A 26932-nucleotide genomic window follows, 5' to 3' on the forward strand; every position below is an offset into this window, starting at 1 on the left:
TAAAATAAATAAATACAAGCTCCCCAGTGCTACAAGATCCAAAGTTACCCACTGGTGAGGTCCCTCCCAGTGCTTAGTGCACAGAAGTCATGCTTGTTACAGCCTGGGTCTGGAGCTGCTTTTTTTTATGAGAGGTAAGAGATTAGTCTTTTAGAGTTGGAGATTCTCCAGTTCACCAAGCATCTGTTGACTGTCACCAGAGTCCCATGACCAGAGTTTGTGAGGAAAAAAAATGTTTCTTTTTGTGTTAGGCTGTCATATAAGCAAATGCAGAATGATTATTTCCAAAGCTAGTATATCCCAAACTGTAGACTCTACAAGACTACTTTGATGGGTTGTGTGTCCACTTGACTGTTGTTAGATAGGTGTCTATTGCAACCACTGAGTGGCTCTCCAGACCCAGCAGTCTAACAGGGGAAGGATCTATTTCTGCCATCAGGTTGCAAGGATTATACCATTAATACCATTATTTGCAAGTGTGTAGACACCATTGAATGAAATGGAATTGCTGAAGGTTAAATTACTATCTTCGGAAATGTTTTTTTAATATCCAGCTTGACATTTCATTATCCCAGTACAATATAAATATCAAATTTGATTAGCTGTCAAGCAGCAACAAAAATAAACCAACATATTTCCATCATTTTTACTTCAGAAAAATAGTAGGAGGAATCATAAAAAATAGCTGGTTGCCAAAGGTGGATTAAAGTTTAAAAATATCCATTGAAAATAGTATTTGGTTGGGTTGCTAGAATATTTGTTTCCCAGAAGGTGTCGTTATGAAGAGTGTTGGTGTTGGAGGCAGATGTTCAAGCTGCTGCAACCATTGCTGGATATAACCTATTGCTGTATGGGCAGTGCTATTTTTTTTCATCCAGCTTTAGTGTTGCTTCCAAGATTCATTTTGACACTTTGAGATTGCCTTGTGCTTACAGGACCAAAACTTCGCAGTAGCTTGCCCAAGATTTGTTTTTCAATCAAGCAAAATTCAAATAAAACATCACGTTTAATTGACCTTGTTGGCAAAACCATTTGTGGGCAACTGGCTGTATCCATATTTTTAAATCAAGAAACGTTGGGTCAAGCAAACCTCTGGTGTGAATCAAATTTGAGTTACCCTAAATTTGAATACAGTCCTGTATGCTGGAATTTAGGCAATGCAATATTTAAAACATTATTCAGTGTCGTAACAAATCATCCGTCATACTCTGTGGATCTAGAATTGTTTATAACCATTTTTATTACCATGAACAGTTTCTAGCTCATATTATAATTACTATTCAAACTACGTGACATCAATCTAATTCTCTTTTGTGAGATTAATGGGTAACTCCAGCCTACTGTTTTACATATGTAACTGTGAAGGCAGCTGTTGGAAGAGGAACTTCAGAAATATTTCCGAGTAAATGCACTGGATAGAGCTCCAGTTTCTAATGAAGATGGGATAGCTCTGCAGCTAAGAAAGAATTACAATTCCCTCTGGAGCGTGTCTGTCGCAGAGCATTGTTAAGTTTAATGACTCTTTTTGAAAAAGAGGGAAAAGTTGTTCCCATCCACTGCAGGTCGCTTCCTTGTTTCACATGGTGCCTGGTGGTGAGCACCCAGCCGCGGGTGGGATAAGTGATTGCAGCTTCACTGACATCTGTGTGGCTACAGATTTGCACTGGGCACAGACATCATCCAGCTTTCTCTAAACAGTCTTTTAAATGTCAGCTTCCCGTGATGGGAGGCTGTATCAAACCAGGACTGAAATTTCAGTGTTTCAGAATTCTTTCTTACATTTTTTTTTTTTGACTGCAAATGCCAGTTGCATTTTCTGTTGACTCGATATTTTTGGGAATCTTTGATTCTTTTCAAGTTATATAAGTTCATCTCATAAGTGACTGTGGACTGTATATGGGTACCCATGGAGGCTGTCTTCTTGTGACATTAAATACTCTAGGGATTAGTATGCAAACACTTCAAGAACAAAATCTTTATATGCTTTCTGGTTTATATTCAAGTTGCAAAGACATTGCTTTCTAGGTTATTACTTAATTGAGATTAAATTAAATGTTATCAGCTGAAGTTATAATATTTTATAAGGGATTTGTACTACATTATGAGCTGCATCCTTAATGACTGATAATTGCAATAATTTTGGAAGTGTGATGTTCCTTTTTCATGGTAGTAGAACTATAAAACAGGTTTAACAGCAGTGCAGCAGAAATAGTTTATAGTTTAAAGCCTTAAGATGGGAAGCCATTCTTCATTTTTATCTTAACAAACGAAGAAAACACTTGATATTTTCCTTCTAAGTAGCAATGGATTGCCATAGGAAAATGTATGACCAATTTCTGTTGAATTTCTAATTTCTGTTCTTGAACCTCATTTCCAGTGATGATTTGAGGGTTGAAAGAGGCATTCAGGAAGTTAAGGCAAACGTTTGGGGAACCTTTAGTACTCCACTCATGTAACCTGGTGCACTCCTTCACTTCTTTATCATGAGTTTCCATTGGTAGTGTCTGATATTTACGCAACAGAAACGTACTTTTACATTTTGGCATGTATTTATGTTTTAGCATTTAGCATATGTCTGTTATAAAATGCTGAGCTGTTGCATACTTTGATCACTCTGGATTTGTGTTTTGTTTTGTTTTTTTAAAAACAAACAAACAAAAGGTCTGATTCCCTGCCCCTGATCTGGTAGAGGTGCTCAGACCCCAGAAGCACCTCTGAAGGAGCAGTTCCTGCTTATCCTGATGACTGAGGAGCTCTGCCAGCTGATGCTGGGAGACAGGACAACATGTGAACCACATCTCTCGCTATCTGGGTGAGCACCTTGCTCACCACCCAGGAGACAGGGTGGGTACAGGGCTACTCTTACTCCAGTCTAGTTTGGGTGAAGATGGCAGCTGCATGAGGTGCTAGGGAGAGTAGGGGTGGTTCGGGGTTGGGCTCCCCACTGCCATCTCTGCCTAGGTTAGTGCTACTCACACACACCTTCTTCCCCACCACACCAGCTCATGGTAGATCGAAATGTTTTGTGGGGTGTGAGTGGGAGCTGGGAAGGAGGTCACACTCTCACTGCAGCTGTACCAATGCTACAGTGATGGTAAGCCCTTCTTCTGACCTCTTGGGATTTCCAGATGTTGTTGGTTGCTCTGTTTTAGTATACCATGTCCTTTTCCCTTCCTTCTTCTCCTCTGTCAGCTTAGAGAGATCATACATGCCTTGCACAATAACTTCTCTGCACTTAACTGACTAATCTATAACTCATCCCAGCAAGTGTGTCATCCCCATATGACTATGAACTTTCCTTCCTAATAGATGTGATCATGCCGGAAGACTTTATAAGCCAGCAGAATGGATTTTGATCCCTTTCTGTTTTGGTTTTGGTGCAACACAGCTGTTATAATGGTGCCTGAGCTACATTAGGGACAAGCACTGTGTTTATCTTGGCTCCTGGTTCTCATTCGCCATATGGCACCATGGCTTCGCTCTCATCTGTTATGAGAGATGCTGTAGTAGTCTCATGTTTCCCTACGTGACATTGACGTCCTACCACACTATATGCATAAACCTGGTCTGTCAGGCGTCTAGTTGTATGTACTGAACACAGATTTCCACGCTGAAAACACAGCTTATGAAGCCTTTTTAAGTTTTTTTTGTCAGGTCTCTGCCAGCTTTCCAGATTTGCATTTTAGTCCAAGTCCTTTAACGCGAGTAGCCATGGACTGTGCAGCTGAAGAAGGATGTGAAGGAGTAGACATCAAAAAGTCTTCATCATTTAAAAATGGGGATTGCTTCAAATGACAGACATCAGTGCACAAGAGACTGCTGGCCACCATGTTTCTGCTTTCTGTGCTCTGTGCCAGAGGTTAAAATCGTACTTACTACTTCCACTTCACAGATGCTGGTGACCGAGTGCAGAGTGGGTCAAAGCCCAAACAACCCTCTTAGTCAATGGCTAGAAAAAACTTTGGGGCAGTATGAAATACTTCAGATAGATGTCTATGTGACAACTTGGTATTCAAGCCATGAACCAGAACCAGGGCTTTGCAGTTGCTTCAAGTTGTTTTACTGGCTAGCTTATCTTGGTTATGGTAGATCAAACAAGACCGTATCATTGGACTCCTAAAGTTTTTGGAAGAGTATTACTACTGCTGTCGCTGAGGGAAGAACTCTTTGTTTTCCCTCTGTGGCGTTTGCTAGCGGGGCTTACCTCATGTGTGTTACAAGGGCCCCCAGCTCTGCCCTTGGTTTTCTCCCTGGCCCGGGTATCCTGACCAGCTCTTACACCTTTTCTTGTTCCAGGGTGTCAAAACCACATTTTCCTTTCAGCTATTGCTCTTTTGCATGAAGTGACTCTGAGGGGAGGAGGGAAGAGCACTTCTGTGCTCTGCTGCCAAAATGCACGATACATTCATGTGGGCTGACACAGAGCACTGGAAAGCCCAAGGTCATTTTTGTTTTGTGACCTTGATGAGTTCCTGCTGTCTGTTGCTTTGCTATCAAAGAGTTGGACACCAGTCTATCTTTTTAATAAAAAAAAAAATACATACAGTCATTTCTTAGTAACTTCAAGCTGATTATCTGTTGGAAAAGAGAAGAGCAATAGCTCCTTTTAACCAGGAATTCAGTGGGTCTTCGGAATAGGAGGTGTTTGTTTTTTCAGCAGTGCTATGCATGTGATAATGTCCTTCAGGTGTAATCGGGGCTTTGTTAATCTGAGAGTCATCTGCTGAGAAGTACATATGAAGTAGAAGAAACTGGGATTACAAGAGTTTGCATTTCCTGACAGGTTACGTAGTGATCAAGGAGAGTAACTGTACATGTACCTAAGTCAAGGTCTTTAAATGTTATGAAAGCTGCTGTGTGTGGCTTTATCCACCTGCGTGGAAGGATTTGTGCTAGTCTTTTGTTGATTCTTGCAGAATTTTTTCAGGCCTAAGATGATGATTGTGTCATCTGGCAAAGCCCAGAGCTTTATCTCCTTTACCACACTTGCAGGACACCCTTGGATACAGATTTCTATTCTGTTCTTTTACAGTGTGTGTGTTTACTTCATTTTCATTTCAAAAAAAGTAGGTGCCTGAAGGTGGCAGCTTAGTTGCTGGGATTGGAGAAGAACACAAGCAAGATGAAACCTGTTCTTGCCATTGCATCCTTGATTTAATTAGTTCAAATGCAAGATCTTGGTTATACCTGACATTGTGTTGTGTAAGAGCCTTGTTAGTTGGAAAGTGTGAAGGACATTATGTCACCTTTGCCTAAAGCATGAAAGGAAAAGGCCATTTTCCTTTTAAAAAGAAACTCAAGAGCAGTTTGTGCTCTACATCAAAGAGAAATGTTTGGCTTCCTGATGTCTTCCAGGCAGTTTGTAATACATGTCTGAACCCAATCTATACATAGGGGTCAAAGTGATTTTTGCTTTCTCTCAAGTTCTTGCTTGCAAAACCTAATTGTGCTGGTTATGTATTTTTCCAAAGTGCAGCAGTCTCATATAACGGAGAGTAGATTTTGCTTTGGCGTGTGGTACCCTGCTGTCATCCTCTTGGACCACCTCCAGGAGAGCACAGGTGGCAGTTCTGCTGGGATCTCATAGCTTCTCTGTTTTTATTAGCCTTCTGGCTGGTATCCTCTACGGTATGACCCACCCCTGAGATGCACTTCCTTTGGACCACTCCATGGAATTTCTTCTGTTCACCTTCTACAATTTCTTTCCAATATGTTAAATTAAAAATGTCTGGGTAAACATTTCAGTGTTCATTCTAATCATTGGTTTATGATCAGATTAAGTACACTTGAGTGGCTATAAGGAGCGTAGGAGTATCCTGATGGATCGAGTATCCTTTTGGACTCGATGATCCCTGAGGTCTCTTCCAACCTGATTGATTCTGTGATCATCTAGGGACATCCATACACTTCCCTGTGAAGGGTGTAGTCTGGTTTGCGATCCGCCCTGGAAACAGCTGCATATCCAGCAAGAGCTTTCTCGGGGTCATGTCATGGCTCTTTTCCCTGTTCCACACGTTTCCAGTCTTCCCTATATAAAGTTCCCACTTGCTGTGGTTTTCATAGCTTCCACGCTGTCTGGGCTCTGTCCCGAGCAGGTGCAGCTCACACCGATTTCCATTGCCCGGCCGGTGCGGGCAGTGGTGGTGGGGCACTTGTCCATTGCCAGGATTGCACTTTCCTGGGAGGGAAGGAAGGAAGCAGAGCAAATGGCAGGCAGGAAAGAAGGCAGATGCAAGAAAGTGGTGAAGTTACTCGCTTCATGAATACCTCTCCTTTGTATTTGCTGATTCTTGGGTGTGTATGTAGCCAGGACCTGCTCTGCAAAGTGAGTAGGAGTGTAGCAGACGTGGTGGTGTAAAGGCAGTACTCCCCCATGCTGTTGGGAGACACTGCTCCCAATGACATTGCTGTGAATGAGACAGACAGTGTCCCGAGCGCTGCAGTCATTGCAAAACTGTGTCTCTTTTTGCAAGAGTAGCACTCTGAGCATGGCTGCTAGAGCCCAATTTCCATTTCCATTAATTACACTGCTCCCTCATAAATTGCCCTTGTAGTTTCCCTTGGTAATATTATTCATCACCTCCTCTTCTAAACTCTGGAGTTGGGGTATACAGGTACATGTAGGCAGCTGCTGTTTGTATTTTAAAGATACAGCTTGCTAAATGCTTCTGTGAGGAGAAATGTGTTATAAAAAATTCAATGGAATTATTTTGTAGTACATATATATATGTATATCATATCCTGTTAGAATAGCATAGCGTCACTTTATGTATGCAGATAGGAAGCTGTCTGTGTGCACTGCTGAACAATTTGGGATCTTAGGAACCTAAGGCTGTGACAGGCATTACAATATGATGCATTAATGCTGTTTCTGAGCGTTGGTGGGTTCATCCCCAGAAGGGCTGGGCTCCAATTCACTAGTGCATATTATGTGACGTAGCTGCCATGGGAGGCACTGCCTTGTTTTTGTGGTGGCTAATTTAAATATGGAGATTTTTATAATCTCTTTGGTGCTTTTGTGAGAAGAGAGATGCAGTTGTTTTGTATCTACATTTTTTTAATGAAAATAAAAATTATATTGTGCTAATGACAAAACATGAAGACAATTTATAATCTATATTGTCGGCCATAGTACTTGGTTTTTCAGGTGAGACTAACCTCTATTTCAGCTTTTTTTCCTTGGGAAAGAAAAGGTAAACAAGATCCTCCGAAGAAACATCATGTGCTGGCTGCCCTTGCCTGGAGTAAGAAACACTGTTGTTTTTTTTTTGTTGTTGTTGTTGTTTTTCTCTGGGTTTTTTTTTTGTGAGTTTCTTGTAGAAGGAGGATGTGTTCTAGTAAATAAGATTCCCTCACAGGAATACCTAGGTTGACGTGTTCAGATTTGATTTTTGCATACATGGCTTGAACTTTGTTTGTGGGTTTGCACTGTGATTAAAGAATCTTCTACTTGGTTTTGGCCCAACAAGAGATACCAACTTGTTTTGATGACAGCAGAGGAAACGAGTGGAAGGCCAGAGACAGATGAGAGGGGACAAATAGTATAGTGTGTGCTTTTACTGTAAATGTCTACATTTTTAGCATAAAGTAAACCTAAAGTAAATTTTATGTTACCCAAAATGCTGTTTTCTCTCTATTGTGCTGTCATATTTAAGCTTATGCATAATTAAAATATATGTTATTTTCTATTTAAAAGTATTTAACCAAAATAATAACAGCTTTGGTAGGACACCAGACTGTTAGGAGAGATTTAGCAAGGGCTCTAAGTCTGTGAGTGAAAGTATGACTGTGTCTCATACCAGCATTGTATCAGGCTCCCTAGGAACAGGAGTGCTTTGACTTTGCTTGCTTCAGCCTGGATGAGGAAAGCTACAGAATTTTAAAAGACGAGTAATTCCTCATTTGTTAACGCACACACCAATCTCTCTTGCCAAATTTCTGTGTTTCTACATACTGAAAGAGTGGTAAGCTTTTCTTAAAATGCTTGGCACGTGTTGCTGTCTGTGTTCTTTTGAAAAATCTCTCTGTCAATATCTCAAAGCAAAGGGAGAGAGCACTTTAAACCCATGGGCTTTCTTGAAATGCCTTGAAATATTTGGTTCCTGCTGTTTGGGGAAGAGAAGCTTTCCCCTGTGGGCAGTTTATTCCAGTCTTGGCCGTTGCTTTGTCAGTTTGGACCCTGCTTCTTTATTCTACCCTTTCTGTCTGATACTGGAAAGTGCTGGAGAAAGTATTATGCACTGGTTTGTCTCTTAGTTTGGTATGATCAAGAGCTATTAAGCTTTTTAAAAGATCTGCTTATTCTATTAAATAATTTTAATAACTATATGGAAAATTGTAAGTGTAGGATGATGATAAATGGCTAAGACTAGGTATTTACTTGTTACAGAGCTGTGAAACACCTTGTTGATGGAAAGTGTTTGACTAATTGTTTATATAGAAAACAATCATCAGACTTCTGAGATTTTTACCAGATACATATTGCAGTCATAGTTAGCAATATGTTAACTTTTGACTGGTGGGACCTCATTGTGCTTATTATGCTACGGAATGGCCTGTGCTTCATAGGATGGATGTATTTTGCTTAGAGACAATGTCATACAGATAACACTGTAACGTTCGTTGCCTTAGGAAGCTGTATTCTGTTGTCATGCTGAAGAGTGATTTCAGAGAGTTAGTGTTGCTTTATCCAGAACTGACCCTTCGTCCCCAGGTCGACCAAGCAGCAACTGGAGTAAAGGTGTCTGAGCTTCAGTGGCAAAACACTCAGTAGGCTCCCTGCTCCCTATGGCTTGGCCGTGTTGTCCCAGCGACTGCCGCACTGCGAAGAAGACGACAGAAAATAGGAATGAGTGGAGCTGCTGTTGTATTTCTTTTACCCTCACTTCTCCTAAAGCAACATAGGCTATGGAGAGTAGATGAGTGTGATGCTCTTCAGGTTGAGTGGTTACTCTGAATCAGTATTGATCCCGCTGTTGTGTTTTGCTACCGTATCTTTATATCCTTTCTTTCTTAGTATTCATACAAATACAGAAATCTGCTGCAAAGATAAATTGGAGAAATTTAAGTCCAGATGGCAGTTTTGGTTGCCTGAGAACTGCAAGACTGGGGCCTTTTTATAATGTTATTGATTATTATATTTTTAACTGCAGGTATTTGTTGTTGCACAAAGACAATAAGTGTCAAGAAAAACAGTGAAAGGTTTATTTATTTCTATCATAAATAGTTTCTTTTTTTTTTCCTTCAGTACCTAAAATTTGCACTGGTTTGTCCTTTGTCAAACAGATCAACAGCGGGGCTATTCACTATAGATTTTGTCTTTGCAAAGTCAACTTCAGGGCCAGTGGAAACTACAAAAATGAATTTTCTGCCCTTTGTAAAAGCCATGACCTCTGTAATACCAGAGAGATGAACTGCAGATATGAAGGGAGCTCCTAGGAGCTTGCTGTACAACTGGTGCAAATAGCGATTGGGTCTGACCTGCAGCCATCTGAATTGCACTGGGGGCAGGCTGCTGTAATAGATGATCTAAATTGCAGCAGTGATAAGTAGAGCTGTCCCCAGAGAAGAGGACCTTTGCCCCTCTCCCTTTCTTTCCTCCAGACAGTCCTCCACTTTGGAGTGCTGCCTTCCAGGCGCTCCAAACCAAGGCTTGGTCTTTCCTTTAATCTCGGCCGAAATTAGCACCATGGAAGTATCCACGTCTCTTTTTTTTTTTTCCAGGTGGTTAAGGACTGTGCTTTCTGGCCCCAAAAGAATGGGTTGGAGGCAATGTAAGTTTTCTTTTGAGAGGCGTACAGGTGATGATGTGATTAAATTAGCCAGAAAAGGAGGCAGGCTCCCTCTGTGCCACTGTAAAAGAGCTCTCGCTGCCCAGATTCCCAGGAGAATCCTTCCTCTCCAGAGCCCAGGTAGCCTGCATGAATACCCAATTTACTGGATGCTCACACGGGCTGAGGAACGATTTCAGATCTTTCTGTACTGATTGGAAAGACATTATCCCAATGGGAAGTGACTGTAATGAAGGCACAGACAAGCACTAAATCCATTGTGAAAACAGGACCTTGGAGGCACTGTGAACCACGGCTTTGGAAATGAATTAAAAACGGTATGGCACCATTGTTTTCCATCATTATACATATGTGTTCTTTTAAATTTTTTTGTTTAGTCTTGTAACATACTGTTGCATTGTTGAGTGGGAAATTTCTGGTTAAATTGTAATATAGTGTCATGAACCATAGAGGCAGTGAGATTGTATTCTTTCTGTCTGTGCAGAGCCTGTGTTGCTATGACCCTGATCCAGAATTTGATAACACAAACAAATATAAATGATAATCAGGCATATTTATCTAAGGGCTCATTTAGCAATAAAGAGAGTTGTTCAACTGTATTTTCTTTTTAATAATGTTTTTAATGCTTTTTATTAAGTTGAAATATGCAAGGTCTGTTTTTCATTGCTGCAGCGTAAGAGATCCATCCCAGTGTAGGCACTGTATTTCTTCTTCTCCAGCCTTTGAATAAGACTTTTCCTGGAGATGCCAAAACCTGTGAGAGCTGGAAAAATCTCTAAGGGTTTTGCTAAGTCATGGAACTCATTTCACATAGTGATGCATGAAGGAGATGTAAAACTAATGAGCAAGTACCTTAATAGGAGACTTTGCAGATGCAGGTATAGTCACATTTACATAGGGGGTGATATTTCTGTGTTCCCCCGTTCTCTTCAGGGAATGCGTTTCATTTGCAGTGTGAGGAGGATAGCAGAAGGAGTAAGTGCTGCCATTTCTGGGAGTCTCTCGTGTCCGTGGGTTGTTTCATAATTTTTCTCTTTTTTTGAATGTTACTGGTCTTACAGCACTCAGGGGGAGGAAGAACTGAAATGGTTTAGTTGTCATTATTTTTCTTCTGTTCTTCCTGCAATGTAGGCCTGACACTTCCCGTTAAATACAAACCCAATTTGTAGTCATCTTCAGTGGTCCCTGAAGCTGGCTCCCTTCCCCTTTGCTCTTAATTTCAGGTGTTGTCAGGTTGTGCCAGGAAGCAAGTGCAGTTGCGAAGTTTGGTCTCCAGAACTGAATGTCTTAGTAACACAGGCTTTGTTCAGTTTTATTACTTGGCATCTTCTTTTAAAAGGAAGAACTAAAGTGGAAATACAAGGAATACAAGGGAATGCTCTAACAAGGGAACCCTGAGGACAGATCTCTTAGCCATAAAAGATCCTGAAAAACGTGCACTCTACATGGCTTTCTGGGAGTACTTCAGGGCCCAAAGTCTTCGAGAGTATGTAAAATGCACATGCCTCGATGGAAATGGTGGCCCAAGTTATATAGCCATTCCCATGCTCACTCTTTGCATGTTCCATTAAGTACAATTGGAGTTTTTATAGGACTGGTGCCAAAGTGAGCTTTCTGCGGGTTGGAAAGGAAGGGGAACGAAGTAAAAGCAAATAGCATGCTCCCCATCTCCACCTGAGGGCTCCTTCCCCCTGCTACGAGACGAGCTGTGAGGAGCCCAGCACTGAAAAGCTTTCTGAAACATGATGAGTTGCTTAATCAGATTTCCACGCTTGGTTTCAACCTCCTGTAAATAAAGAATGTGTAGGGAAAAAAAGCTTGTGTGTAATTTGAATATGAATGTGAAGGTAGATGTCTGTTGATGATCGTACAAACTTACACCACTTTCTCCTGGTAGGAGGGACATTCTCAAAGTGAAGGTTTTGAGGTGGCAGAGGAGAGGTTTTGGAAGGACTTTGTGTGAAGGAAGCTCCAAGCTATTGCAACTAGTGACTGCAGTGTGGATTGATTTTGCTCTCACTTCCCTGGCTGCCTCCACATCTCTCCTCATCCTGGGAAGACTCCTGAAGGACAGTGGGAAATGTACTGGCTTATCCAAGAATTCATTTCAACCCAGTGGTAGCTGGGCACAGAGAAAGGAAGTTACGTGAAGCAATGAATTGAGACAAAGGAGGAAAGTGATCTAAATAGCAACATAAAGAAAATATTTGGGAATAAAAGTAATCATCAACTTGTACAGTAGGGTGTCCAGCAGCCCTGCTGAGGTTGTGTATAATTGATGTATTTTTTCATTCACTTATGTCCTGCACTACAACATTTTTAAATTGCTCCTACAATTAAATTGATTTCTTGAGTTTTAAATAGTGTAGCATAGATCTTCCACTCACACCAGGACCCAAGTGTCTCCGACTGCAAGCTAGCTGCAGTTTGCCAGTTCCACTTGATTTCATTTCAGACTCATCCTGGCAAGCCAAACCACAAAAAGAGCTTCCTGTCCAGTGGATGAGGTTGCAGGGAGCAGAGCTGGCTCTTGCTGAGGTTGTGTTTGGGCTTGGTTAACCATTTTGCCAATTAGGCAGAGACTCCTGGTCGCTGAATATAAGTTGGATGTTCTTAGGTCTAACTGAGGACAGTAGTTTAATACCGAGGGTAGTTTATAAGGAGGCTTGTTGAGCAGCAGCCTGATGTAATGAAAGGTGAAAAACTCGGACCGTTGTGTTTCTCAGGGTTGTGTTTCCAAGGGAGAGCTCTGCTTCCTGCCTTATTTATCTGGCACTGGCTGTTTGGCCTGTGGAGCCACTGGGCTTTTTCTTGTTTGCTTTTGTTCCTGTCAGAGCTCACAAACTAAGCCATCAAGGGTAATTATTTTTCCTCTTCTGGTACATTTATTTACTAAATCTTAAACTTAAAATGTCAAAGTTTTTTCCCTCCCTCTCCCAGGCAGTGTGGATTAGTGTCAGTGAAGGGACTGGTCGCACGGGGTAAGGGGGACTGCTCCTGAAGGCATTCTGCAGAGGTTTTTGTCTTCTGCTCCCCTCCCCAGGTGCCATCAGCGGGAGGCCTGGCAGAGCTCTTCTCTGGGAGGACTGGGGTTCTATTTGGTGAGGAAGAGGGGCTCTGGGATGTCTGTGTTCTTGGGTTCTGGGATGTTTGTGTTCCTCGCTCAGCACTGGAACAGGATCCCAGAGATGTGCCTTGCGCTTGATGTCCGTCGTCCGCGGTCCCTGGAGTGTTTGTCCTGCTCGGTGTCTGAGGAATGAGAGGTCCTTCGTGGGTGAGCTCTGCCCTCTGTCAGAAAAGCCCCATGCCCAAGATGCTGCTCTGGCAGATATGGGACTGGACATTGGGACACTCACCCTGGACCATGGTAACTCATCTGCTCTGCCCGCTGCCATGTTAAAGGGCTTTCCTAGGCTAGCTCAGAAGCAGCAGTGAAATTGGTAATATATTTTTCTTTCTACTGGAAATGAGCATTTTTCAAGAAAAGGCATTTTCACAGTGCTCCAGCTCTTCCTTCTCCTTCACCTGCTACAGCTACCTGGAAGCACGGAGGCTGTAATAAAATCTGGAAGAATAATGATGGCTTAAAAATAACCAGACCTCTTGTGTCCTTTAAAGTGATTTAGCTGGAAGATTGAGTTATGTCCAAAGTGACTGCCCCGCACTATCACTTTACACCTTACTTGTGTGGTGGACCCTTCGTGGGACTGAGCTAGGACTGAACTAGGACAGGATCTGCTGCATAGTCACAGCTGAGAAACACGTGGAAAATAAAGGCACCTGTGAAGGGCTGCTGGGAGCGTGGCTGTGGGGACAGGCGGACGGAGGGAGGGAAGGAGCAGCTACTGCCCAGCAGTTGTTTTTCTGAAGGAGTTCTGAAGATGTAATGAGTTGAATGCATTTCTTGCTGGGCTTGTCTGTTATTTTTGTTTTGGAGGGGAAATTTTAGCATTGTTTTAAGACTTAAGTTCAGCTTTGTTCCCACTAAAGGAGTCAGATGCTGTCTGTTGACTTAGCTGCTGAAGAGGTGCTGACACTTCCAGCTTTTTCTGGAGGTACTCTCTGATTCCTTGGAATAAGTCAGACATTAACTACTGATCTTTTTTTCCCTCCCTCCTAAACTGGAGGGCAGCAGAGTTGATGGTTATTTTCCATTAAATGGTTGCCCAGCTCAGTCTGTTCTCCCTCTGAATTTCGTCTGCAAAATAAAACAGTTCTTCACATATTTCTGTAAGCCACGTTGCTGCATTTACTGAGTATTTCTGTGTGCTGAGGAGCCCTGTGGTTGCCGCAAAGGCCCTCATGTTTGTGCTGCGAAGGCTTTGGCTGGATGGCGGGCAGTGTGGGTGAGGAAGCAGTGACAGGGAAGAGGGAAACTGTGCAGCCTTTTTCCTTAACTGAGTTAGTTTGTTGGGTCTTACTTAAGCAAACGTTGCTTGAATGCAGTTCATGGTATTTGCTCAGTGATCCAGTGGAATGTCTGGGATATTTTTATTTTTCCTCCAGAGCCAAAAAGCAGTTTTTGGCTCTAAATCCCAAAGCCGCCAGCCTGAAGCAGAGTTCACTGTGCCTGAGGGTTAGGAGAGCCGAGCTGCTGCGGTGGTGTGGCGAGACGGGCACCCCGGCTGGCACGGAGCGCTCCCTCTGCACCAGGAGCTGGGTGTGTTAATTAAAGATGTTGCAAATGACTCTACAGCTAAATTTGCTTTTACTGAAATGATAGATGTGCCATGACTCAGTGAGCTGCCGGGCAGCGCACGGCGGGACGTCCCACTTGTATCCTAGCTCTGCTGTGGATAAAAAAATCCAGTTTCAGCACTTGAAACTGTGTGACCCTCCAGTGAGCCCTGACCCGACCCGGCCACCCAGCATGGGAGGCACCATGGGCTTTGTGCACACTGCCATTGCAATGAAGCTCTCCACTGGCCACCTTGTCTTCTGGCTGGCTTTCCAAATGCTGCACTGCGTCCCCTGGCCCGGAAGGACAAGCAGATGTCCTGGTGGGTCCTGCCAGGCTGCCCAGGGCTCCTCTTGGAGAGTCTATCCAAATCTTTGTGACCAGGGACAGAAGGGTAACATGCTGCTTAAAGGGGAGGTATTCCAGGTGGCAGTGGCCATGGGGAAACATGCCCTTTTAATCTCATTTTTGTGTGTCTGTATATATATTTATTTATTTATTTATTTATTTTTGTCTCTGAACTGAAGTAGGTCATGTTTGGGATCCACCAGTGCCATATCTTAATGCAATCTTCTGATGCCTTTTGGAGGCACTGGAGGATATGAGGCTGTATCCAGACAGCTTTGGACTTCACCAGGCCCAGTACCTGGTGGTGTGGCCGGCTGCTGGGGCACAGGGAGGCCCGAGCACAGGTTTTCTGAGTAGCAGCTTCTGGCAATGTTTTCCAGACCTGGTAATGATGTGGAGATCGAGCTTGCTTTGTTCTGGCCTTGACAATACACACGTGGAGGCTGGGTGAAGCTTGGGCTTTCTTGTCCTTCGTGGGCTTTTGTATTGCTAATCCGGAGAGCGTCTGCATGTTTATCTGTCTTCCATCAGCAATTCATAACAAGACATGCACGCGTCCTCCCAAACCTGCTTTTGGCTGCTCCTTTCTTCAAGTCTCCTCTGTATTCTTCTTAAATATTTTTGCGAGTTTACCCGATCTTTAGGCTGGTGCTTCTTCCTTGGCTGGGACAACCTGACAGTTAACTTGCTGACTGGGGGATCTATACCTGTGCATCCTGACACAGACTCTTCCAATTGTTTCTTCATTACCACATGCCCTGAAGTTGCCACAGCAGAAATTCTTCTGATTTCAGGAAGAAAATGTCTCATTACCTCTGCTTGCCTCACCTTTCAGTGAGGAATATCTCACTGTCTCAGATCAAACATAATCAGTTGCAGCTAGACTGAGGCTAAAAGAATGTTTATTTTAAAACACGGATCAACAAAAGAGACAGTCACCTATTACTAAGATCTGCATAAGATTCAAGATCCTCTGGGGCATCCTCTGATGACTGCAAATATGCAGAGTGAATACCTGCTGGCTCAAGTTCAGTGCTCTATTTGTTTTAATTTTTTTCATTTTCTTTTGTTAATTTTGTTGACAAAGACCCTCATTATCTGGTGTGGAAGAAGTACTTATATTAAAGAAATAACTAAGTAGTTAATTTTCCATATGGTCCTTTAATCATGATCTTGAATAGCCCAGAGTCCTGTGTGTGTACATGTTCCTGTGCCAGATTCCTGTGCCAAGAGAGCATCTGCCTTTGTGTAATGTAATAATTATGGATCTTTACAACTTGGATCTGCTTTCTTGGAGCAACGGTAGGCTGCGGACCAGGGGTAGGGAACAAAAGGAGAAAAAAAATTTGGGCCACCTAACTTCAGGTGCCCAACTGAAGCATGTCAGTAAGGGGCAGTATGGATGAATGGTCCATAGGGGAGTCAGATCTGAAGTCAGATCAACCGACGCATGCAGGAGCGAAGCTGTTCTTTATCTCTTGTGGGCTGCAAGTAAACAATGTGAGGTCAATGATAAGAATTGAGTACGGAAAGTAAAACCCCCTTAATACTTCTGACAAATTGTGTAGAAGTGAAAATGTCTACGGCAGCTGCTATGTTGATCTTTTCAAAGTTGGTAAGCTCTTGAGCCTAGTTATCACAGGTATTTTCACTATACGTTACTGGACCGAAGGGGTTGAAAACAACAGTGTCAAATTACTCAGATGTTTTTGTGTGTCCAGGACAGTGCATGAAAGATGACATCGATTCATCCTCATGTCCTTTGACATGAGACATCTCTATGTGTCAGATGGCTGTAGCTGTGTTACGAAAGGGCAAAGGCACAGCATTTTTCTGTTGAGGACAGTTTTGTCAGATACTGACACTGGTGTTGGCAGGTCTCTAGGGTGAAATAAGGAGCTCTTCAGAGCATCTTGCCTGTTTGCGAAAGGTCTGAATGTTTGCAGCACAGAAGTGCTGAAACCACAAGTGTATTTTATGTCATGTTGGGTGACAGCGGCTTGCCAGGGAGTGAAGGATCAGATGGAAAATGCCAGTTTGCCATAGAAAGGCTGGAAAGAATGTGGATAATTTTTAACACGCACAATAAATTGTTGCAAGTTGTATCTTACAGAAATCCATGGGAAAGATGGAACACACAAACTAAAGGACTGAAAGTGCCATAAAGAAATCTATTCCTACCCCTGGAAGAAGATACGATATGAAATGCCTTTATTGCTCAAGGTTAACACAGTGGCACTGAGCTGGCTTTTCCATTCCTTTTCTCACTTTATATGCAGTGTCCAAAACAGGTAAAGGCTGCAACAGCTTGATCATAATTCACACATTACAACCAACCTGCGGCCACTCTGCCTTGCACTGAGGCTAGATGGGAGGGAACATGGCTACTGGCCTCTGTGTGTATAGGATGACACTTGCTATAGGACATGCCATGCTGTCACAAATAAGTCATGTTACTGGACTGATGTTTGCTGCCAAGTGACCTCTGTCCAGTGTTTCAGAGGAAGGAAAAGCATTGTTCAGGCCTGGTGAGCTTTGGTTGGAGGTCTGAACTGTATTATCACAGATGCAGCTTTCAGCCTGGGCTGTGGCTATTGCCAGTCCTTGTCAATGATTGCTCTCTAGTCAGTAAGGCTATACAGTTGATTCTGTTCAGGCTCTTCTTCTTGTTCTTCTTGTTCTTCTTGTTCTTCTTGTTCTTCTTGTTCTTCTTGTTCTTCTTCTTGTTCTTGTTCTTCTTCTTCTTGTTCTTCTTCTTCTTGTTCTTCTTGTTCTTCTTGTTCTTCTTGTTCTTCTTGTTCTTCTTGTTCTTCTTGTTCTTCTTGTTCTTCTTGTTCTTCTTGTTCTTCTTGTTCTTCTTGTTCTTCTTGTTCTTCTTGTTCTTCTTGTTCTTCTTGTTCTTCTTGTTCTTCTTGTTCTTCTTCTTCTTCTTGTTCTTCTTCTTCTTGTTCTTCTTCTTCTTGTTCTTCTTCTTCTTGTTCTTCTTCTTCTTGTTCTTCTTCTTCTTGTTCTTCTTCTTCTTGTTCTTCTTCTTCTTGTTCTTCTTCTTCTTGTTCTTCTTCTTCTTGTTCTTCTTCTTCTTGTTCTTCTTCTTCTTGTTCTTCTTCTTCTTGTTCTTCTTCTTCTTCTTCTTCTTCTTCTTCTTCTTCTTCTTCTTCTTCTTCTTCTTCTTCTTCTTCTTCTCCTTCTTCTTCTCCTTCTCCTTCTCCTTCTCCTTCTCCTTCTCCTTCTCCTTCTCCTTCTCCTTCTCCTTCTCCTTCTCCTTCTCCTTCTCCTTCTCCTTCTCCTTCTCCTTCTCCTTCTCCTTCTCCTTCTCCTTCTCCTTCTCCTTCTCCTTCTCCTTCTCCTTCTCCTTCTCCTTCTCCTTCTCCTTCTCCTTCTCCTTCTCCTTCTCCTTCTCCTTCTCCTTCTCCTTCTCCTTCTCCTTCTCCTTCTCCTTCTCCTTCTCCTTCTCCTTCTCCTTCTCCTTCTCCTTCTCCTTCTCCTTCTCCTTCTCCTTCTCCTTCTCCTTCTCCTTCTCCTTCTCCTTCTCCTTCTCCTTCTCCTTCTCCTTCTCCTTCTCCTTCTCCTTCTCCTTCTCCTTCTCCTTCTCCTTCTCCTTCTCCTTCTCCTTCTCCTTCTCCTTCTCCTTCTCCTTCTCCTTCTCCTTCTCCTTCTCCTTCTTCTCCTTCTCCTTCTCCTTCTCCTTCTTCTCCTTCTTCTCCTCCTTCTCCTTCTCCTTCTTCTCCTTCTTCTTCTTCCCCTCCTCCCTCCTCCCTCCTCCCTCCTCCCTCCTCCTCTCAGAATAATAATAATAATGAAGTCTTTCTGTGCCCTTCGCATCTGCTTCTTACAAGTATTAAAAATGGAATTCTTTTTTCTATGCTTCCTGCTGGCTTCACGCTGAGAAGACACCATTGATTTTAATGGAAAAGACCTCCAGTGGGAATTTTTGCCTCAAAATAATTTTCTTCTCCATCTGATAATGGAAGGAATAATCTGTTCTTTGATCTTTGGTTGGCAAACTTGGAAGTCGGAAAGATGATTGTACTGTAACAGCTTTACTCTAATGATGTGTGTGGTCAGTGGTTTCTGGGCACATAAGTAGAGGTGGGTGTGCTGCAAGATGTGGTGAGTTAGGAGCTGAAATGCAAGGAACATTGCTTGTGGAATAACCTTGTAACTGAGAGCTCAGGGAGAAGCACACTATCAATCCGTCTTTTGTCAGTTTTAATTCATAGTGGCACCGTCCCTGCAATTATGTAAATGTTAAAATTGGCCAGCTCCAGATGGATTAATATGTAATGAGTAACGTCTATGTGATATTTAATCATGAAGAAAACTTTGTTCTGAACAGGATGCTGCCTTTTTTGTGTCGAATCTTCAAGGTGCCTCGCCAGCCCCTGTATTCCCTTTCTGTATTTAGCAGGGGACCACGAAGTGATGAAATGTTAGACATCTGTCTTCACTAAGAGCTTCGGTAATGCTACTCTTGTGAAATGCTCGTATCTCAACTAGGGAAAAAATGATAATTTGTTTAAAAAGAAACAAAAAAATAAGCATTGATGTTTCTATGTAAGATGCAGTACAGGAGAGATTCTAAACCAGAGGTTTTGTTTATTCTCTCTCCTGTGAAGTCCTTGTTGTAATGTCTAAGCACCTTATAAATATTTATGAATGTGTCCTCAAAAGAAAATTAAATTTATATAATGGAGATGCAAAGTGGTGTTAAAGGAAGCAGCTTTCCAACAGTTCCTACACAGTGATACTGTGACAGAACTGGAACAGCAAATCAGACCATTACGTCCCATCTTGGTAAACAAGTCATCATCCCATCCTTCTTATTCATTACTTTTGCCTTGATTGCTTTCAGAGTAATTCACTGCTTTTCTTCGTGAAATACAAATTCTTTATTTGTAAGGAAATGCATTATTTTTTTGTAACTTCACACTTAGGCAGGCCACGCATGATTGATGGCCAACAGGGAGTTGCAGTTAGCGGCAGGGAAGGAGTGGAGAGAACATTAAGCTCAGTTCACACTCCAGTGTGACAACCCGCTCTGGTCCTGCTCCTCAGCTGCTGGAGGTGTCCTGAGCATCACTTGGGAGTCATCTGTGCTGGGAAGCTGATGCTCTGTGTGCTGGGGCTGAATTTGCAGTACCGAGCTCAGCAGCACTAACTGCCTGGGAAGACCAGTAATAATGTTTCCTAAGTGGGATGTAGCTGGCTTTGCTTTCCTCTCCTCTCCCATTCCCCATGCTGTTGCAGCAGGGCAGCTCACATGCAGTCAACAGCATCCTCTTGCAGACAAGTCCGTAATGAAACCGTTTCCTGCATTTACTGTTGTGCACTAATGAGAGGTGCTTATTTCTGCATGCTCCAAGTGATACGGGTCTTCTCCAAACGGGAACTGGGGAGACAAAGTGTTGCAGCAGTGGCAGCATCTCTCCTGCGGCTGGGGATTCAAAACTGTATGTGGGCAGTGACAAAGGGCATGAGCAAGAGGCTAATTCGCTGTTCCTCAGGGTTTAAAGGCTTTGTGTAAATCCCTCTGAAGTCAGCTAAGGACTTCTGTTACTGCAATGGGCTTTGAATCTAACCCCAAATGCTCAGTTAATTTACAGTGTGTGTTAGGCTTTTGTTAGCTGGCTTGTGAATATGAAAAGGTGCTGAGCAAACCCTCGGAGAGTATATTGAATGTGCAAATTTGCACACTGATCTTGATCTTTTCAAAGCAATATGACTGTGGAGGTAATGTTGAAATACTACCCCCCAGTACATTGCAGACACAGTCCTCTTTGGTCTTGTATGTGCTGTTTGTATGTGTTTAGTTGGCACTATGAGCTCTGAGGTTTTCTTTTAAGTTATTCTACAGTACTTTAGGGAACTCAATTCTCATCACTAATAAAATAAAGCAAAGCAAACACTAGTAGATCTTGCCTTGTTAACTGTTCTAGCTGTTGTGTTTCCCACTGTTCCAAAAAATATAAAGCTTTATAAGATCTAACATATTCCCAGTGCAAAGCGTGAATATTTATAGGCAAAGAATAAGACTTCCCGTTTTGAAATGTCAGTACTATGAAATTGCTTTTTTGGCAGGCCTGATTAAGCCACATGGACTTCCAATAATGTTTTGTAAGCTTTTTCCTTAATTATGGCTTAATTTAGGTCTCTGAGTTTAACAAAACCTATGAAGCTTGCAGCAAAATGTTTTTCTTGTGGAAAATTTTGTTTGCATGGAATACAAATCCTGTATTCCTTGTGGGTATGATTTTTTTAATGTGTTTAAATGTGGAAATCCCATGTTTTTTCTTTGCATTTCTTAAAGCATATACAAAATAAAAATAGCTGTTACTGTATGTTTAATACAGAATTTTGAAGAAATTCGTTTGGAAAGTGCGTGTGATTACTTTTTTCTTCCAGTGCCTTGAGTAAAATGCACATGAGGTTATAAAACATTAAACAAGAGGCACAAGATTCTGTCTCAAGCAGTTGCTGCTGCAAGAGACAAATTAGAAGCAATTTTGCTTTCATATAGTTGTTCTTAAATGCACCATTCTGACAACAGCAATAAATAGAATAATCTGCATAACTGTATTTATGTGGCGTTGATCTGTCTTTTCTAGACAAAATCCCTTTTCCCAGATAAAATAATCTTCCATTCAGCTGTAAGTGGAAGAAAGCCTCTTTAGCAGCTGCACAGATTTGGGGGAATCTTTCCGCACAGGCTTAATACAGAATTTTGATATGGACCTCTCAGTGAATTTGATTTTTGGTGAACAAAATACAGTAAGGGCACTAAAACCACCTTGCTTTCCTGGGCAGGTTGGATAACAGGATATTTACTCAAAAGAGCTAGACAGAAAAGGACAGAGATGATGTGATTAAACTAAGATTTATTACTAGATTTTTTTTTTTAACAGCGTATTTTCTTAAATTGGTGTAATAAATGTCTCAGCCCTGCTCAAAGATAGAGTTTTGAACAGCTTTGAGCTATTCCTGGCTTAATACTTAAGTAGAAACAGCAGAAATGGTGGAAAACCAGGATCATTTTGGAAAAAAACCATTCAAACAGTTTAAAATCCTCTGCTGTGATCATGCTTTTCTGACCCCCTGCAGCCTTGCATTATCAAACTGAGAATGTCAGAGTATCCCTAATATTAATGTTTGAAATATGATACAAATGAATCATCTGCATAGAGTAGAAAGAGAAAAAAGTGGTTAGCATCACAGCTACCTGAGGCCTGCTCCACTGGCACTTAGACTTGCTAACATGTGCTTAGAGGTGCAGGGCAGCTGAAGAGCGTGAAATCCCTTGAAACTCAGAGACTGAACATTTTTAACATCTGAGTTTGAATGGTGAAGTCAGCATCTGAAAAAGCAAATATCTGGAAAGCAGTTTGAAAACTGTTTTACTGAAGATGATGGGGAAATTGGGGCGTTTGCAGAGGCAGGGGTGCTTTTATTTTCTAGATAAAGTTCCCTGGGCTGGCAGAAAGCAACACTGAAGTCTGCTCTCTATGTTTCACTTATCTTTGCTCTTCTTTGCAGGTTACATATTTGGGTAAAGTTTCCACAACAGGGATGCAATTTTTGTCAGGCTGCACAGAAAAACCAGTCATTGAATTATGGAAGAAGCACACGCTCTCCAGGGAGGATATTTACCCAGCTAACGCCCTTCTGGAAATTCGCCCTTTCCAAGTCTGGCTGCATCATCTGGACCTCAAAGGCGAAGCGACAGTCCACATGGATACCTTTCAGGTAGCACGTATAGCCTACTGCACTGCTGACCATAACGTCAGCCCAAACATCTTTGCTTGGGTCTATCGGGAGATCAATGATGACTTGTCCTACCAGATGGACTGTCATGCTGTAGAGTGTGAGAGCAAGCTGGAGGCCAAGAAGCTGGCCCACGCCATGATGGAGGCCTTTAAGAAGACTTTTCACAGCATGAAAAGTGATGGCCGGATCCACAGGAACAGCTCATCAGAGGAAGTGTCTCATGAATTTGAATGTGACGATGGCTGACTGAACTCATTCACGATTCAGCAAAGGCAGAAATGGCCTAGGGAATGAGAGCTGACAGATAAATAAGCAACAATTGAAACTGGGGAATGAAAGGACTGCCAAACATTTGTCTGACCAGCTTTTTAAATCAAAAGAGCAATTCAGTACCTACAGATATACGTCATTAAAGTAATTACGTTACATTGGAATTTGCTGCTGTTGTAAAAGTGAGAAAAAAAAGCTCCCTCCCCATCTCTCTCACCCACCCATCACTCCGTTTCTTGTCTCTGTAGTTCAGGTGCACACCATGAAGTAGAGTCATTCCCGTTTGTCTTACAAGACTGGTCAGGCAATTTTATTAGTTGCTCCCCTGGCATTCCTAGCTGGGGGCTGATGCTGATGCACAACAACAAGTAATCCTGGAAAGCCCTAATGGTTCCGAAGAATCTTTCTCCATGATGCATCACAAAAATACTTTGACCATACATAGGCTAAGACAGCCATACATAGCCTTTTAGACTAATGGCCTGGCATTCTGCATTTAATTCACATTTCACAGATAAAAAATGGAAGATGCTTGTATGTACACATTATATCATATGCTATCCTTTATTCATTGTACCTATTTTCTTAATATACCTGCTGCCACGTCTTTCACCCAACACCAGTAGCTGCAGTTTCAGACTATATACTGCAGGATACCAAAAAGGGATGGGCAAAAATACTCCATGATCGCTGGGGTACAGCAAGCCAGCATCACTATCTGTGCATTTTCCAACCCTGATGTGCTCTGCAGGAGGGGGCGCCCACTGGTAAGAGTTGAGGGATGCTTGGGTCTGTCCGTGTTTGAACTGTGACTTCTCATCAACCTCAGGTCTGAAGTGATATGAGCATGGTAGCCTCAACTCCGTGTTACCAGTCTCCGCATTGCTGGTCAAGTGGCCCTGGTGGGATGGAGCTGGTGGTGCCTCATCGCACAGCCAGGGCTGCATTACTGTAATGATCAAAGGAAACGCTCCCTTAAGAGTCAGGTTTGAACATCTGTTCTGGTTGAGAAGCTCATGTTAAGATTCCCCTATCTTTCCTTGTTCGCAGTTATACAGAGCCATGCCTTTCTTAAATGCAGATGTTTAATAAAACTCAAATAAAAGGAAAAACTTATTTCACTTGATATTTTTTAAGACCAAGAGCAGATCAATAGTTTGCAAGTAATGTTGCTCCTTTACTATAATTATGAACAAAATTTTATGATGTTAGGGGCACTAGGGCACCTTACAGAAGCCTTAAAAGAAAGCTAATCGAAGCAGATAGATAGCTCTGTGTTTTGTGGGTCTATATGTTTGTATGCGAGAGTGTGAGTCCAGTGGTAAAGCATGTAGATTGAGCATGGAGACATATTGAGGAGGGCCCACACCTCTTGAAAATATGCTTGTTGCTTTACAATGTATGTAAACTGTTCTCCAGCATTCATACTTTAATAAAAAAAAATGTGTTGAGTTAAAGCTTGGGGAGTTCTAAGCTGTCTTTCCAATGCAAACTCTGTGGTTTTGTTTTATGTGTGTGGGTTCTGTGTTCATTTCATTTAGTGGAATGAAAATGTTAATTTATTTCCTTTTAGTATTACATCAGTCTCCATGAGAATGACCTTTAATATTTTTAAATTATTTTCTTTTACATATTTAGGTAAATTATTGCTGTGAGATTTTTTTTTTAACTTTGCTGTGTGTGGACATGATTTATAATTTCTGCTTTGCAGGAGGTGGCAGAGATATCCACACACACACACCTGGCCAGTTGAAACAAGCTCTGCTGAGTGGGAGCAGTATCTTGCCCTGCTTACAGAAATCACAGAGTGGCTCAGGTGCAGTGTTAGATGGTGGAATGGAGAATAAAACACTGGGTTGGCAGCTTCCAGAGCTGTTTCTCTCTGAATCTTTGGATGATCCAGTGTTTCCAAATATGGCTCTAAAAATGATTTTTTTTTTTTGTTTCATCCTCTCAGCCAGATGTCCTTGCACTGATTTACAGTGGGTTGGGGAGTTCTCACAAATGTATTTGATATTGTGGATTCTGCAATAATTCCCCAGCATTTGGAGTCTGTGGATTGCATGAGAGTTTTGAATTATAAAAATGAAATACAAAGGAGAAAATTCTAATCCGTGTGATTAGAAAATCAGACCCTTTGAAACACAAACCAGCTATTTTTTAAGGGTTCAAACATGCAACGGAATATGAGGGAATGTGAATTCCAGTTTGTCTTAGAAAACATGAGATTTGAAAAATAATGAGTGTCATGAGTTTGGATACTTAGATAATTTGGAATTCAGGCCAAATCCCTTTGCATTATCAATACCAAATGTGTGATGCCATTTGCATGAAGGAGAAAATCTTTTACTCCTAAATTGTGAGCATATCAGTTATCGCTGAATATCAGTTGCCAATAGATACTGGAATGAAACATCAAGTTAAACTTTTCCTTCAGTTAATCTGCTGGAAAAGAAAAAATCATAAAGTTTCCATCAGAAGTCACTTCCAGTTGGCTAAAGACTCCTTTTCAACTACAAAGAGCCCAGTTTTGGATCTCACTGCATCCCGCTGTGGGTTGATGAGTTCCTTCAGCGTCAGCCAGGAAAACACGTAAGGGATTTCTTTCCCTCTTCTGTTTGTAGGGAAGAGCAGAAAAGGGTCAAATATCTAAGTGTGTTATTAGAACTGCAGAAAAAGTAGAGAGCATTTAGGTCATTACACCTCAATATCAATATGCAACATCACTGGTGTTTTGTCAAGGTGATTTTCATAATTTTTCTGACTACCTTAAGAAAAAAGAAAGTGTGTGTTATTCTATATAGAGTAAGTTTGTTCTGTTTTCTAGCTCAGAAGTCTAAAGATCTCCTGTTCATACCAAGTCTTCTGTGGAGCTGTGAGTGAATGATTGTAGCTCAGGAGCAGTTTTGCTGTGGGGAGAGCAGCACACTGCACTAGCGAGCACAGGTTGCTCCAGAATTGGTTAGATGTGTATGGGGGTTTTTTGGCTCTGGGGAAGAAGAAAAGCAGAGAGTAATTTCTTTCATGTTTTAAACTCGAAGGCCCCTAAGAACAGCTGAATGTTTTGTTTTGTTTAAAAAAACCCACTCCAAACACGACCAAACAAAAAAAAAAACAACCCTGCAGCTGGTTCCACTCCCTAACCTTCCAGTAGTGAGTGGCTTCATTTTTACATGAAAAAGCTGTTGGATGTTGCCAATGAATTGCATTTAATTTTCCTAAAACCCACAAATAAATGGCATGTGATTGAGAAGCCTTTGATACAGAGGCAACCCCATATCAGTCTCTTAAAAAACTTTACAGCTTTGAGACTTCAGTATCTGTGTATTCACACTGAATTTTATTTGAATAGTAAGGTTCTCTGTGTGTCCATATACACATATGTATGCGCATATATATACACATACACATGTACACATACACATCTTGAAATGTGATGCTTGTTAATAAATATGTTCTGTATGATGGACATATGAAATGGTAGGTGTATATGTGAAGGCAATCTTGCATGTTAGTGTTGAGATAAATGGTTTGCTTCTTAAAAAGTGCTTTTTCTTTAGTGGGAAGCAAATTAACTTGTCTATCTATGTGCAAAATTTGATATACTTTCTGCTTTATTTACCATTTACCACCAGAGCTGGCCCGCTCCATGCCCAATTAGCTGCTGTACAAATGATGTATGATTGGGCTCACTTTTCCCTGTGGCAGTAAATTATTAATTTGTGGATAATTGGGAAGTGATAGCTTAAATGTATGGTTGTTATCCTGTAGACTAGAGTGTTCAGTTTGCCGAGAGTTTACAGTAAGAGAATATATCCTTTCGTGAAATAGGGACATTCATTATACCTTTTTTCTAATGTGATTTTAAACAGATTGTCCTGGCTTTGCATGGATAAAATTTATAGAATCACTTTTCTGTTAGATTTTGTTTCAGTTTGTGGCCAGCTGTGGGATGGTGATCAAGGCCATTAGCAGTGAAAGCCAGGGCAGCTGACCCAGGCTGGCCCACAGGTGTGTTCTGTAACATTAATGTCATGTTTACTATACATGGGAAAGCTGCTGGGGATGGGGGGGGTGTTTTGTG

The 26932-nt window shown here is 41.8% G+C and overlaps 1 protein-coding gene across 4 annotated transcripts in view; it reads left to right on the top strand.

Annotated features, from left to right (window-relative positions):
• PID1 (phosphotyrosine interaction domain containing 1) overlaps nt 1-24305 on the top strand; it is a 92791-nt gene extending 68486 nt beyond the window's left edge. For all 4 annotated transcript variants that reach the window (XM_068406557.1, XM_068406561.1, XM_068406558.1 and 1 more), the window contains exon 3: nt 22348-24305. In XM_068406557.1, coding sequence (XP_068262658.1) covers nt 22348-22824 — 477 coding nt within the window. In that variant the 3' untranslated portion in view covers nt 22825-24305. The remainder of the gene's footprint in view (nt 1-22347) is intronic.
• The last annotated feature ends 2627 nt before the right edge of the window (nt 24306-26932 follow it).

This window comes from Nyctibius grandis, chromosome 8 (assembly GCF_013368605.1).
Source record: "Nyctibius grandis isolate bNycGra1 chromosome 8, bNycGra1.pri, whole genome shotgun sequence".
NCBI lineage: Eukaryota > Metazoa > Chordata > Aves > Nyctibiiformes > Nyctibiidae > Nyctibius > Nyctibius grandis.